The sequence below is a fragment of the Loxodonta africana genome, chromosome 1 (genome assembly GCF_030014295.1).
Source record: "Loxodonta africana isolate mLoxAfr1 chromosome 1, mLoxAfr1.hap2, whole genome shotgun sequence".
NCBI classification, from domain to species: Eukaryota; Metazoa; Chordata; class Mammalia; order Proboscidea; family Elephantidae; genus Loxodonta; species Loxodonta africana.
In genome coordinates this window covers 204,658,099-204,673,937 of record NC_087342.1, presented here as the reverse complement: position 1 = coordinate 204,673,937, position 15,839 = coordinate 204,658,099, and the positions used below count along the sequence as shown (strand labels likewise).

Sequence of the window (15,839 nt, the reverse complement as noted above, 5' to 3'; positions counted from 1 at the left end):
TTTCTGACCTCTCCAATCATCACACACAAATAATAAGAGACTGGACTTACACAAGGCATTATTAGCGGTACTAAACTCTTATCTTCACTTATTAAAATGTTGAGAGTTATATACACATATATTAAAAAACACATAATATATGCCAAGCCAAGCCCACTGCCATCTAGTCAATTCCGACTCATAACGACCCAAAAACTCTTTTACAAATTATTTTGTTTTCCTTTTCTATTTATTTTCCTTTTTATAAGAAAGACTTGGATAATCCTATATTGGAATGCACAATTAATAGCTTCCAGTTACATTTAGTTTGGAAGCAAAACAGTAATTTTGTACCTACAATGTATGTAAGAATTAAAATTCTATTTCTGAAAAAAATGATGTTGCTTATATAAACTGCCTATATAAAGCAATTTGGTTCAAGTTTTTTTACTCCAATTTGTATGGAGAAAATATTTACCTATATACAGGAAAGGAGCAGTGGTGGCGCAGTGGCTAAAATGCTTGGCTATTAACTGAAAGGTTGGTAATTCAAACCCACCAGCAGCTCCGAGGGAGAAAGATGTGGCAGTCTGCTTCCGTGAAGATTTACAGCCTTAGAAGCGGTATGGGGCAGTTCTACTCTGTCCTATAGCGTTGCTATAGGTTGGAATCGACTGGACAACAGTAGGTTTGGTTTTTTTGGTTATTTTGCAGGAAAAGAAGAGAATTTTCAGGTTTCAAACTTGTTTGACTAAAAATAATATTCCTATTAACTGAGACATATAATGTAGGTAAATAAACGAGACTAGCAGGGGAAGGATAGGAATAACTGAGAGTTTGATTTTGGTTATATTTAGTCTGAAGTGACTGTTTGGTCACTCAGGTGCCTATGTCTGGCATATAGTTGAATATATAGGTCTAAAGCTCTGAAGAGAGGTCACTTAGAATGAACAACAATGCCCAGGAAGCATGTAGAATAAAAACATTTAAGTGCTTGACTACTAGTTGGGAGGCTGGTGGTTTGAACTCGCCAGAGGCACCTTGGAAAAAACCCTATGGAGCAGTTCTACTCTGCAAACATGGGGTTGCCAGGAGTCTGAATCGACTCTAAACAACTAACAACAACATGCCAAAGGTAGATTATTAAGTTTAAAGGACAGAAGAGAAGATCCCATGATGAAGCACAAAAAGGAAGGGTCAGAGAAAAAGGAGGAAAACCAAAAAGAACAGAACATGGAATCCCTGGAATAGGGAGTTTCAAGAAGAAAGGATTGCTCAATAATGTAAAATAAAGCAGAAAGGTCCAGTACATAACGTGTGGACAAGTGGGTGGGATTTGGTATTACAGAGGTCACTAGTGGCTTTTGCCAGAGTAATTTTAGTAAAGAGGTGGGAGCTGCAGCCAGTCTGCAGGTTTAGGAGTGAACAGACAGAGGGCCACAAGCAGTGAGGCCTACAAGCTTTCAAGGGTCTATAAAAATGCTGGAGAGCTGAGAATTAAAGTTAATTTTTAATTAAAGGTATATAAATTAACATTATTAACTGGTAAAATCGGTATTCATAGAAAATTTATTCCACATGAATACAATTTATAGCTTAGATTTTTTACTTCACAAGAATTCCTGAGTAAGTACAATGATTGCCAAGAAATCACCATCAATCATAAGTAAGGCACTCATTGCCAAATCACTTCAAAAGCAAAATTATAAAAATCTATTCAATATAATTAACTTTGTTTAAACAGTCAGTGATACAGACGCATTTTTATAGATTACACAGATGTGGGGTAAAACCTCTAAAGTGAGGGTACTTTGGGACTATACCTGATGCAGTCCAGCGGATTCTGACTCATAGCGACCCTATGTGACAGAGTAGAACTGCCCTACCAAGTTTTTATGGAGCAGCTACTGGATTCGAACTGCTGACCTTTTGGTTAGCAGCCAAATGCTTAACCACTGCACCACCAGGGCTCCTAACCAATTGCCATCAAGTTGATTCCAACTTATAGTGACCCTACAGGGCAGAGTAGAGCTGCTCCACAGGGTTTTCACAGAGCAACTGATGGATTCGAACTGCCGACCTTTTGGTCAGCAGCCAAATGCTTAACAACTATGCCACTGGAGCTTTAAAATGGTCCCTGTGAACGGAAGCTTAAGGCAACATGAAAAACTTGGCTAAGAAATAAAGGGAAAATAAAGATCAGAGTTAAAGGAAAATACAGATAAAAGAAGGAGTTGTGGGGTGAGAAGAAATTCAGTAGATAGTTATAATAGATAATACAAGTGGGAGAAGAGGTAATTTCACCGAGCAAAGCCCTGAAGGAAAGAGGAGTGTATGGGGATCAAGGACACACGTATCCAAAAGTTAGTTCTAAATACGAGACGGGGAAGAGATGGAACAGATTTAGGTAAGTTTGCGTGTATGGGGTAGAAATTGAGATAATTTATGCTTGAGTCCTATAATTATTGTATTTATTTTTAAAGGAGACAGGATCTTTTATCTACTACACGTCTGTCTGTTTGTCATACTGTGGTGGCTTGTGTGTTGCTGTGATACTGAAGTTTTGCCACCAGTACTTCAAATAGGAGCAGGGTGACCCTTCCTGGACAGGCTTCAGTGGAGCTTCCAGACTAAGACAGACTAGAAGAAGGACGTGGCAATCTACTTCCGAAAAAACTGGCCAGTGAAAACTTTATGAATAGCAGTGGAACGTTGTTTGATACACTGTCAGAACATGAGCCCCTCGGTCGGAAGGCACTCCTAATATGACTGAGGAAGAGCTACTTCCTCAAAGTAAAGTTAACCTTAATGATGTGCACAGAGTAAAGCTTTCAGGACCTTCACTTGCTGATGTGGCACAATTCAAAATGGAAAGAAACAGCTGCAAACATCCATTAATAACTGGAATGTGGAATATATGAAGTATGAATCTAGGAAAACTGGAAGTCATCAAAAATGAAATGGAACGCACAAAGATAGATATCGTAGGCATTAGTGGTCTTTCTCCCACAGAGGTGCAAAGTGAGTTTGAACAGCCAACCTTTCAGTTAGCAGCCAAGTGCTTTACCATTGCATAACCAGGACTCTTATATTATTTTATACAGACTATTAAAAAAAAAAAAAAAAAACCTGGTTACTGTCTCCTTTTAATTGAGACCTGGAAGCCTCAGTATGATTATGTTTCCCAGTTTGTCTGGCTGCTTATACTTTATCAGTCAAGAAAACCAAGTTAGAGCATGTACTTTTTCTCAAGCCACTAATGTAATTACCCTAATAGAAATGTATTTTACACTAGTAAAGTCATAAAGTTAGTTCTGCCATATCAAATACTGATTTGAGAAGTAAAAGAGAGGAATCCTGGGTAATCCTGACAATGAGGCCATGTAAATCCAAAACTCTTCACATATTCTCAAAAAAACCAATACAGAACAAAATCAAACAAAATTCATGTCTTCAGCACATCCAAACTTCAAATTACCTGTAAGAAGAAAAATAAAAACTAAATCCCAGTAAGCTATCTCCCACATTCCTACTACAAGCCTCTGTGGACAAACAAGGTCACGTTTAGGAAAGACTGCTTGGACTAGTGAAGAGCGGAGTTAGAAGCAAGTCTAAAATTGATCTAAAACCACCACTGGGAAGAGAATGTGCACCCTCTGTGTGAAAACACTGAAAAAGTGTACTAATTGATTAGAATAAGAACTAAAAAGTCCATGCAGCACACAAGCTGGTAGTCTTGGAAAGTTCATAGTTTAGAGGGAAAAAAAAAAGGACTAAAAGAAAGTTGTCAACCCCAAACAACCAACTCTGTCCACACATATGAGAGACAAAAATTCTTCAACTATTAAAAAAAACTACTATAAAAATAAAATGGAGAGGCGGAGCCAAGATGGCGGACTAGGCAGACGCTACCTCGGATCCCTCTTACAACAAAGACACGGAAAAACAAGTGAATCGATCACATACATAACAATCTACAAATGCTGAACAACAAACACAGATTTAGAGATGGAGAACGAACTAATACGGGGAAGCAGCGATTGCTTCCAGAGCTTGGAGCCAGCGTACCAGTCAGGTACGGCACAAGCACAGAGAGCTGCTCCACCCCCCTGAACTAACCCCGGGAGGGGGACCAGCCGGTTCTGCAGGCGGCGTGGGACACAGCCGGTAGGAGAAGTCAGTCCCCGGGAGGCAGTGACTGGTCTTGGAGCAGGAAGAGCAGCGTCTGAGCCGGGGAACTGTCCCGCCGGGATTTGGACTGGACGCAGGTGGCTTCATTAACATCCGAATAGCCTGAGCCAGAGGGAGAACTCTGACAGGAATCTGACTGCATTTTTTTTTTAGCGGATTTTCTGGAAAAACTAGTTTCCCAGTGATGGCTCGGAGACAACAATCCATATCAAACCACTTAAAGAAGCCGACCATGACAGCTTCTCCAACCCCCCACACAAAAGAATCAAAATCTTTCCCAAATGAAGATACAATCCTGGAATTATCAGATACAGAATATAAAAAACTAATTTACAGAATGCTTAAAGATATCACAAATGAAATTAGGATAACTGCAGAAAAAGCCAAGGAACACACTGATAAAACTGTTGAAGAACTCAAAAAGATTATTCAAGAACATACTGGAAAAATTAATAAGTTGCAAGAATCCATAGAGAGACAACATGTAGAAATCCAAAAGATTAACAATAAAATTACAGAATTAGACAACGCAATAGGAAGTCAGAGAAGCAGACTCAAGCAATTAGAATGCAGACTGGGACATCTGGAGGACCAGGGAATCAACACCAACATAGCTGAAAAAAAATCAGATAAAAGAATTAAAAAAAATGAAGAAATCCTAAGAATTATGTGGGACTCTATCAAGAAGGATAACCTGCGGGTGATTGGAGTCCCAGAACAGGGAGGGGGGACAGAATACACAGAGAAAATAGTTGAAGAACTCCTGACACAAAACTTCCCTGACATCATGAAAAACGAAAGGATATCTATCCAAGATGCTCATCGAACCCCATTTAAGATTGATTCAAAAAGAAAAACACCAAGACATATTATCATCAAACTCACCAAAACCAAAGATAAACAGAAAATTTTAAAAGCAGCCAGGGAGAAAAGAAAGGTTTCCTTCAAGGGAGAATCAATAAGAATAAGTTCAGACTACTCAGCAGAAACCATGCAGGCAAGAAGGGAATGGGACGACATATACAGAACACTGAAGGACAAAAACTGCCAGCCAAGGATCATATATCCAGCAAAACTCTCTCTGAAATATGAAGGCGAAATTAAGATATTTACAGACAAACACAAGTTTAGAGAATTTGCAAAAACCAAACCAAAGCTACAAGAAATACTAAAGGATATTGTTTGGTCAGAGAACCAATAATATCAGATATCAGCACAACACAAGGTCACAAAACAGAACGTCCTGATATCAACTCAAATAGGGAAATCACAAAAACAAACAAATTAAGATTAATTAAAAAAAAAAATACACATAACAGGGAATCATGGAAGTCAATAGGTAAAAGATCACAATAATCAAAAAGAGGGACTAAATACAGGAGGCATTGAACTGCCATATGGAGAGTGATACAAGGCGATATAGAACAATACAAGTTAGGTTTTTACTTAGAAAAATAGGGGTAAATAATAAGGTAACCACAAAAAGGTATAACAACTCTATAACTCAAGATAAAAGCCAAGAAAAACGTAACGACTCAACTAACATAAAGTCAAACACTATGAAAATGAGGATCTCACAATTTACTAAGAAAAACGCCTCAGCACAAAAAAGTATGTGGAAAAATGATATTGTCAACAACATACATAAAAAGGCATCAAAATAACAGCACTAAAAACTTATTTATCTATAATTACCCTGAATGTAAATGGACTAAATGCACCAATAAAGAGTCAGAGAGTCACAGACTGGATAAAGAAACACGATCCATCTATATGCTGCCTACAAGAGACACACCTTAGACTTAGAGACACAAACAAACTAAAACTCAAAGGATGGAAAAAAGTATATCAAGCAAACAATAAGCAAAAAAGAAGAGGAGTAGCAATATTAATTTCTGACAAAATAGACTTTAGACTTAAATCCACCACAAAGGATAAAGAAGGACACTATATAATGATAAAAGGGACAATTGATCAGGAAGACATAACCATATTAAATATTTATGCACCCAATGACAGGGCTGCAAGATACATAAATCAAATATAAATAAATAAATAAATAAAATGGACATGAGAATTCAAACAATTCGCTTGATGAAAATATTCTTCAAAAAAGTAAACAGTGAAGTAGAAGAAAACTGTAACACAACACACTAAATTAAATATCATCAAACAAGCATTTAGGGATATGAAAATAATTCAAAAACAAGGAAAAGAAGTGGAAAAAACCACAAAGATGTGACATAAGAGTTGACTGAACCAAGGTGAAGAATAGAAGAAAAAAGGCAATATCACATCAGAAATGGAGACTAAATTACAAGGTGCCAAAATAAGAATAGATTTGCATGAAAACATAAAAGAATTGAAGACAGCAGGACAGCAACCAAGAGAAGGAAAATAAATGAAAACATGTCAGAGAGCAAGCATATGAAATATGAGAGGTGAAGGAGATTCAATTCATATGTAATTGGGGTCTCTGCAGAAGACAAAACAATGAATCAGAAATAATATTTAAAATTAAAAAAAATTCTGGAGATGAAAGTGTCTCAGTTATCTACTGCTGCTATAACAGAAACAGTGGCTTTAACAAACAGAAATTTGTTTTCTCACAGCTTAGGAGGCCAGAAGTCTGAATTCAGGGTGCTGGCTCCAGGGGAAGGGTTTCTCTGTTGGTTCTGGAGGAAGGTCCTTTTCTCTTCTGAGATTTTGCTCCTGAGCAATCTTCATCTAGCTTGGAATTTGTCTTCCCCCTTCTCTACTGGCTTGCTTGTTTAATCTCTTTATATCTCAAAAGAGGTTGACTCAAAATACACCCTACACTAATCCCGCCTCATTAACATAACAAAAATAATCCATTCTCAAATTCGATTATAACCACAGGCACAGAGGTTAGGTTTTACAACATATATTTTTGGGGAACACAAATCAATCCGTAACATTCTACCTCTGGCGTCCAAAAATTCATGTCCTTGCTACAAGCAAAATTTATACCCACCCCACCACATCGTCTCAAAAGTCTTAAATGCACTCCAAGTTCAAAACCTCATCTTCTTGACTGCCCTGACAGGGAGCACAACAGAGAACCCCTGAGGGAGCAGAAGATCAGTGGGATGCAGACCCCAAATTCTCATAAAAAGACCAGACTTAACGGTCTGACTGAGACTAGAAGAATCCCGGCGGTCACAGTCCCCAAACCTTCTGTTGGCCCAGGACAGGAACCATTCCCGAAGACAATTCATCAGACATGGAAGGGACTGGACAATGGGTTGGAGAGAGATGCTGATGAAGAGTGAGCTACTTGTATCAGGTGGACGCTTGAGACTGTGTTGGCATCTCCTGTCTGGAGGGGAGATGGGAGGGTAGAGAGGGTTAGAAACTGGCAAAACCGTCACGAAAGGAGAGACTGGAAGGAGGGAGTGGGCTGACTCATTAGGGTGAGAGTAAGTGGGAGTATGGAGTAAGGTGTATATAAGCTTATATGTGACAGACTGATTTGATTTGTAAACTTTCACTCAAAGCAATAAAAATTATTTTAAAAAAAACAAAAAACCTCATCTTCTGAATCACCTAAAGCAAATATGGGTGAGATTTAGGCATATTCCATCCCGGGGCAAAATTCCTCTGCATCTGTGAACCTTTGAAATCTAGATTACAAGTTATTTTTTCCAAAGTACAGTGGTGGAACAGGCACAAGGTAGACATTTCATTACAAATGGGAGAAACTGGAGGGAAAGGAGGGATAACAAGCACCAAGCAAGTCCAAAACCCAGCAGAACAATTTACATTAGCCCTCAAGGCTTGGAAATAATTCTCTTTCCCAGGACCATCTAGGCAATGGCCTTGCTCTCCAGACTCTGGGTGTTGGCCAAGCCCTCTGGTTTCTGGGTTGAGGTCTCTTGGCCTTTGGCTTCAGCTCTGCCTTCTAGGCCCTCTGGGATGATAACTGCACTCCCTCGGCTTTAGGTGGCCCCATTCTCTTAGTCCATCTGAGTGGTGACGCCAACACCTCAGTCCCAGTAGGCCCCATTCTTCTGCCCCTTGGTCATGGCAGCCCCACCCCTTCAGCTTTGGGCAGTGGCCTCATCCCCCTGGCATACCTTAATGGCAGCCCCACTCTCTGGAACCGAGTTGGTGAAGATCTGACTCTGAAACCTAGGAGGCTGTGGCCCCACCCCTTGAAATGGAGAAGGCCCTGCTTCCTATGCTCCTTTTAACAGTTCTGCTGATCTCTGAATTACTCCAGGGATGGTCCTTTTCTTTTCCTGGAGGACGACATATATAACTCCTTTGGCCTGTTTCCTGCCTGCAGAGTTCTAAGAGGAAGGCAGCATTCTTTCCTTTTGTTCTTTCTCTGTTCTCTTCAGTCTAAGCTGACGGATTTTCTGCTGTGGTAGTTGGTTAGATCCATCAGTCACAGGCTTAACTTCTTTAACAAAAGATTGCGTAGCCATATACTTGGTGAACATTCTAGGACACGTGTCCTTAGTTTGTACACCTGAATTTTCCGAATCTTTAAGTACTATTTTCATTTTGCACAGTTCATTTTTAAGTTCATCTATTTCCTCTCACATTTTACTATAAGCAGCGAGGAGAAACCACACAGCCCCTTTAAAATCTTGCTTAGAAATATCATCAACCAGAATTCCAAGTTCATCACTTACAAATTCTACCTTCCACCAAACATGTGAACATAATTCAGACAAGTTCTTTGCCACTGCATAAAAAGCACTGCCCTTCCTCCATTGTCCAATCATATTTTCATCATTTTCTTTTAAAGCCTCACCAGAAGCACATTTCATGTTCAAATTTCTAGTAAGATTCTATGCTGGCACCATATGTATTCTCTAAGGTGAGAGAAATTTCTCTATAGCTCTCCTTACTTTCTCCTTACTTCCTTCTGAGCCCTTACCAGAATTTCCTTTGGCATCCATAATTATACCACCAGTCTCTTCAAAGCAATCTAGGCTCTTACTATTAAACCCAGTGCTGCTTTTACTATTAGGCATCTTAAAACGCTTCCAGCCTCTATCCATTACCCATTTCCAAAACTGCTTCCACATTTTAGGTTGTCTATTAGAGCAGCACCCCACTCCCAGTACCAAGTTCTTAGGTATCTAGTGCTGCTATGACAGAAATATCACAAATGGGTGGCTTTAACAAACTGAAATTAATTTTCTCACAGTTTAGGAGGCTAGAAGTCTGAATTCAGAGTGCTGGCTCTAGGGGAAGGCTTTCTCAGTCGGCTATGGAGGAAGGTACTTAACTCTTCTGAGATTCTGCTCCTGGGCAATCTTAATGTGGCCTGGCATGTGTCTTCGCCCATCTCTGCTTGCTAACTTGCTTGTTTAATTACTTCATGTCTCAAAAGAGATTGACTTGACTCAAGATACACCCTACAATAATTCTGCCTCATTAACGTAACTAAGACAACCCATTCCCAAATGGATTATAACCACAGGCACAGAGGTTAAAGAGGTTAGGGGGACATAACTCAACTCATAACAAAAATAATACCTGAACCTACGTATTTAAAAAGCCCACTGGGTAGCAGGTAAAACTGACCTACAATGATCAACTTGAAACATACCACAGTAAATCTACAGAGAAAATCCTCAGAGTCCCCACGAAAAAAGATCAAATAACTTATAAAAACAGGGGAATTGGACAGGCATCAGAATTCTCAAAAACAATATACTAAGCAAGACAAAATGAGGCAGCATTTTAAAAAAATCCTAAGAAAGTGTGAACTAGGGAGTTTATACCCAGCTAAGCTATTCAAAATATCAATATTATAGAAAAATAGTTTTAAACATGCAAGAGCTCAGTAGAATTCTGTGCCCAAGACCCCTTCCTGAGGAATCTATTCATCAAACCAAGAGATAACCGGAGAGAAACTTCAGCGAAAAGGCTGATGATTAACATTTAATATATTTAGTTATACACGTAAGACTGAGGTAGAATCAAGAGTGGAAGCAAAATAAATTACATATGTGCTATATGTTACACATTGCGTGTTCTTATAAAGTAGAAATAACATAAAATAATATGACAGACTTGCTACCAAACTTAGCATTTTATCACTAAATATGACTGAAAGGCATAAAAAAAAAGTATATGAAAACGTGTACCTGGAAAATGGAAACAATATGAAAGCCAGGGCAATGATACTGATACGAGACAGAGCATGATTAAAAGCAAAAAGTGTTAACTGTGACAAAGAAAGAAACTCTTTACTGCTAAAAGCCTCAATTCACAATATGGATATTAAAATATCTAGGTACCACATAACACAGCATCCACCTTTAAAAAACCAAAACTACAAGAGATGCAGGAAAACACAGATAGAAGCATACTAACACAGGATATTTTGACATGACACTCAGTAAAAGAGAGACTAAGCGAACCAAAAATAAAAAAATGATACAGATGACCCAAACAACCTAATTAATTAGGAGATTTTATAGGAAACTCTGGTGGCATAGTGGTTAAGAGCTATGGCTGCTAACTAAAAGGTAGGCGGTTCAAATCCACTGGGCGCTCCTTGGAAACTCTATGGAATAGTTCTACTCTGTCCTACAGGGTTGCTATGAGTCGGAATTGACGCGATGGCAATGGTTTTTTTTACGAGTTTATAGTTATAGAAGTAACGTTGGTGGCAACAGTGATTAAGTACTCAGGTGCTAACCGAAATGTCTGCGGTCCAACCCTATCAGCCACACCAAAGGAGAATGATGTTGCAGTCTGTTTCCATCAAGATTTACACCCTTGAAAGCCCTCTGTGGCAGTTCTACTCTGTCCTAAAAGGTCACTATGAGTCAGAATTGACTCAGTGGCAATGCAATTGGTTTGGTTTTGGTTTATGGTTATACACTGACCTTCATACCCTGTTAAGAGAGAACAGACCTTCTTCTCAATTGCACATGCCATAGTCACAAAAATTCATCATTTATTAGGTCTCCCACACAAAATATCAATAAATTCTATAAAACAGAAAGACTACAAACAGCATTCTTTGATCACATGCAATATGTAGAAACTACTGACATTTGGACTCAGCAAATAAATATATAGTGGATAATAGGACCTAGAAGTTATAAATTTGTAAAGGGAGAGAAACAGAATGAACCTTGTTGACTGGAGGTATGGATGGATACACACACACACACACACACACATATGAACATACATACACTCATGCCCATTGCTTTTCATCGATAGCAAACTTGGCCTTAAGATTCATATAATTATACCTGAAGGAATAAAATTTCCAAATTAAAAAGAAATTAACTTAAAAGATATTGCTCTATGCAATCTATAGAGTGGGAAAATGTTACCATAGGAACAAACTTGGCTTTTTCAAAAAGCCAGGAAAAAAGGCTTTTAAACAGAGCTGCCTGGCTAATATTTAAATAGTAAAGAATTTACTCATACGTGTGACTGGATCATGAAAACAGAAAAAAATATAACATTAATCCTAATGGCAAATATTTAAATATGCCCCACTCACATTATTTTTATATTAGTAAGATAAGCATATTGTCTTTCATAAAAGTTGCAAAGATGAAAATGCTACTTGGTATTTCACAATGAAACTTACCTCACAGTAAAGTCATAGGAGCAAGAGGCCAGCACAGAAGCATGAAATGGTGAAAACTACAAAAAAGGAGAAAAACTATTTGAGGTTAGTTGTAATTACAACGTGCCACTTCATATGGTCACTCCTACTAAATTATAATAAATTATGCTTTCCCGAACCTCATATTCTTTAATTTGAGGTAAAAATCATTCTGGCCTATTAAATATCCATCTATATGAAAAAGATTTATTTTGGGATTTTCCAAAGAAAGCCATTCTTTAAATTTTTTATAGCTTATTTTACAATAAATATTCTCAAAATCTTACTTAATGTTTATGTTCTTTGTATTTCAGGGCAAATGAAAAATGCTATCAAGGATAAAAACTGCAAATTTAAAGACAAGTAATGTCTTTCAGATAAGTAATAAACACACTTTAATAGGCTGCTCTTTGCAATTATACTTTAGTGTTTTTCTTATCAGCACTTTAAAAGCTATACACATTATTATAGCTAGATTTGTGTGGCATTATAAAGTTTGTCAAGTACTTTCACCACATTACCCTATCCATTTTCAGGACCACTCTGAAATATACACAGAAGATAGTTTTTGATGACTGGAACCTGTCCGCATAAGACCACCATTAAAAGCAAAAGCAAAAACAAAATGGGGCACTGTGTCTCATACGTTGTGTTATAGCCTGTAAAATTTAAAATATTAATTTGATTGAAATTTATAATTTTAAAAATAGGTATAACATATAACTGTCTTTTTAAAAAGAACAATAACTTACTTTTACCCTTAATAAGAAGAAAAGAAAATGAAACTGGGAGATGTCACTTAGTAAGATGTATTCCACAGTGACTTAGCAGAATCTGTCTAAACAGAACCTGAGAAACTAACTTAAGTCACCTTATAACGAGGCAAATTTCTTGGGAGCAGCTCAAAAAAAGTTAATCATGTCAAGAGAAAAAAAAAAAGAAACATGTCTCTATGCCAGTTTCAACAAAGTAAAGAGACGTGCCCTCAGGATGGAAAATTACGAAGTATAATACTATATACAAAGAAAGAAAGAAAGACGTGGCAGTCTGCTTGCGTAAGGATTACAGCTTTACTACTCAGTTCTACTTGTCCTATAGGGTTGCTTTGAGTTGGAATCAAATCAATGGCAATGGTTTTACTTTTTGAATAATACTAAAAGTAAATTACTAAAGTTAAAAAATAATATTAAAAAGAAGAGTAGACTAGGGATGACAGAATCAGGGAAACATTTTTATTTAGCCCTAAGCACTGACTGTCTACACTGTCCCTACTCAGTCAATAATTACTCAAATACTTTACCTAATTTTAGCTTTCGATGTTTATTATCATTAATTGGGTAGCAAACACATGTAAAAGAGCATCATCAGTCCCCAACCTTTAAACACTAAAACTATCTTTTATATATGTTTCATTGAATATCTCTATATTTAAAATTGTATTCTATGTATAAAAAGACAAAGATAAACACTTACTTTCACTCTCTTAATAGCATAGGTGTGACCAAGAAGTTCAAACACTGGTTGTCGCACATTTCTCAAGTCCCAGCCTCTCAAACTACAGTCAACTGCTCCTGTCACCAGCAAATTCTGAAAACAATTCAGAGAAATGTAAACTGTGGCATCTCTGAAACTAAGCAGTACCTATATTTTCCTGTTAGAAACAATATCTATTTCTCCAGTAGTTATTAAATATGAACACAGGAGTTATTCTTGAGAAGCTGTGTGACAAGAACACAAAGGAATCAAAAATAGATATTTAAAAAGCAAAAATTAATACGGCTTGAGAGAAAAAAGAACTCAACATGCTTTATGTATATGACAGAACACTACCACACAATAGAAAAAGGTGGTAGTCCCAAATAACCCAAAACCCCATAGTGTAGTGGATTTTCCAACTCACCTTTAGTACTTTAAGTACATAAGACATTAAAAATTATATCTGACAAATAAGCTCATGCATGTGAATAAGCAAGACCAAAGAAGAATTGCTGCGTTTAAACTATAGTATTGGTGAAAAATTGAATATACCAGAAGAACAAACAAATCTGTCTCGGAAGAAGTACAGCCAGAATGCTCCTTCGAAGCAAGGATGGCAAAACTTCATCTCATGTACTTTGGACATGTTATCAGCAGGGATCAGTCCCTGGAGAAGGACGTCATGCTTGGTAAAGTAGAGGGTGGGCAAAAAAGAGGAAGACCCTCAATGAGATTGATTGACACAGTGCTGCAACAATGGGCTCAAGCACAGCTAGGATCACGAGGATGGCGCAGGACCAGGAAGCCTTTCACTCTGTTGTACACAAGGTTGCTATGAGTAAGAACAAGCTCTACGGCACCTAACGACGACAAGCTCACTTGTCTTTTCAAAAAGTTTCAACATGCTCTGAGGTTTTATCAGACATTAAAAGAGGACTATTAAGAATATTTGAAAGAGCAAAGAGTATAAATTAAATTTTTGTGTATTTTTTTTAAATCAAAATCAATCATCGTTCCTAACCCTAATGGGTCAAGACTGAATACAATATCTAATCATATCTGAGAATCTATGCATGTAGTGATGAGTTCTATCTAGTCAGGTTTTACCAATTCTGTTATCTAGAGCCCTAGGTGTACCCAGAGCTCCAGGTTGATGGGGCCAAGTGCTGGTCCACACTCAGCCCCCCCAAGTCAACCAGAGTAGCAATTCATTGTCTGAATATGTTGGGCTTAAATATAAGCTAATATAAAAAGTTTCAATGATTAAAAGCAATTTTTTAAACTACTCTCAAGCATATATATCAGCATGTTTTAGAATTTCCAAAAGTATAACATATAGTCTACAATTAATTCTTCTATACAGAAAACTCATTTATGACGAGAGATATGTGAACTATACTCATCAACACTGACATTTTAATTTAGATCAAATATTATTGTTGAACATGTACCTTTTTTTCATCTATTTATTTTTATTTAAAGAACTATGCCAATACAATGTTCTCTTAACTTTCATTAATTAATTCAAAATAGGAAAAAAACAAGGCATACATTTTACCTTTTTGTCGTAATCAACAGACCACTTCAGGTACATAAATAGTATATTAACACTTTTTAATCCATTTCTATTTCTAATTCATCTGCTTATATGGATAACTGAAGCTTTGTAAAAAAAACTATACACGGACACTGCTATGTTACGGAACCATGAAGCTTTGTTAGACTTAATAGGGACAGACGACACAGAAAATTAAAAAAAAAAACTAGTGAACTGTCAAATTAGAAATCAAGTTACAAATAATTCAGGAACCTGACTAGGAAAGGGAAAAAATAAATGAAAGCAAAAGCTGATACAAATTGGCAGGGTTAAGAGCAAAAAAAAAAAAAAAATTACATAAATTGTAAAGCAGGTCCCCAAAACAAACAAGTAAGCCTGCACTGTTGAACTTTGAAAATTTCTGCTTCTCATTCTGCCTGTTTTATGTGCACTTAAATCCAATTAATGCTAATGCAGGTCACTCACAGTCATCAATTAGAAGTGAAAGGGACTGAATATAACTTAATCATCCATGACCACCAGCAGAGTCCACATAAACAAAGATAAAATCTAAATCATTTTCATTTTAGGAGAACTCAGCAGCCCAGGTTAAAGCATACATTATACCTCATTGTATTTACACCAGTCACAGCTCAAAATTTCTGCCTGATGTGCTGGAATCACGATTCTGACTCCTGTTGTCTTCATATCCCAAATTCTCAGTGTCTGATCGCCTAGTTAAAAAAAAAAGAAAGAAAGACTCAATCACTTTCCATCATATCAACTGTATGTTCAGTGACATAAATGTGCCCATAACGACAGAACAAGTAAATATACACTGCTTTCACTGCGAGGGAACCATCAGCTATATATATTTATATTTATAATAATGTATACAAACTACCAATAAAGTGATGAACTCCAAAAATGAATCCACTGTGATGTCTTACATCTACTCAAAGTGAGAATATTTTTAAAATAATTTTTATTGTGCTTTAAGTGAAAGTTTACAAATCAAGTCAGTCTCTCACACAAAAACCC

At 37.1% G+C, this 15,839-nt stretch overlaps 1 protein-coding gene across 3 annotated transcripts in view; it reads right to left on the bottom strand.

Moving 5' to 3' along the window:
- The window catches only part of PEX7 (peroxisomal biogenesis factor 7), a 128,849-nt gene that overhangs the window by 45,495 nt on the left and 67,515 nt on the right, over window positions 1-15,839 (bottom strand). For 2 of the 3 annotated variants that reach the window (XM_064291268.1, XM_003403995.4), the window contains exons 6-8: window positions 15,426-15,532; window positions 13,259-13,372; window positions 11,768-11,823 (exon numbers count right to left, since the gene is read on the bottom strand). In XM_064291268.1, coding sequence (XP_064147338.1) covers window positions 11,768-11,823; window positions 13,259-13,372; window positions 15,426-15,532 — 277 coding nt within the window. Of the gene's footprint in view, window positions 1-7,319; window positions 7,511-11,767; window positions 11,824-13,258; window positions 13,373-15,425; window positions 15,533-15,839 lie in introns of all 3 variants that reach the window. The other variant, XR_010322980.1, reaches the window with a different exon arrangement.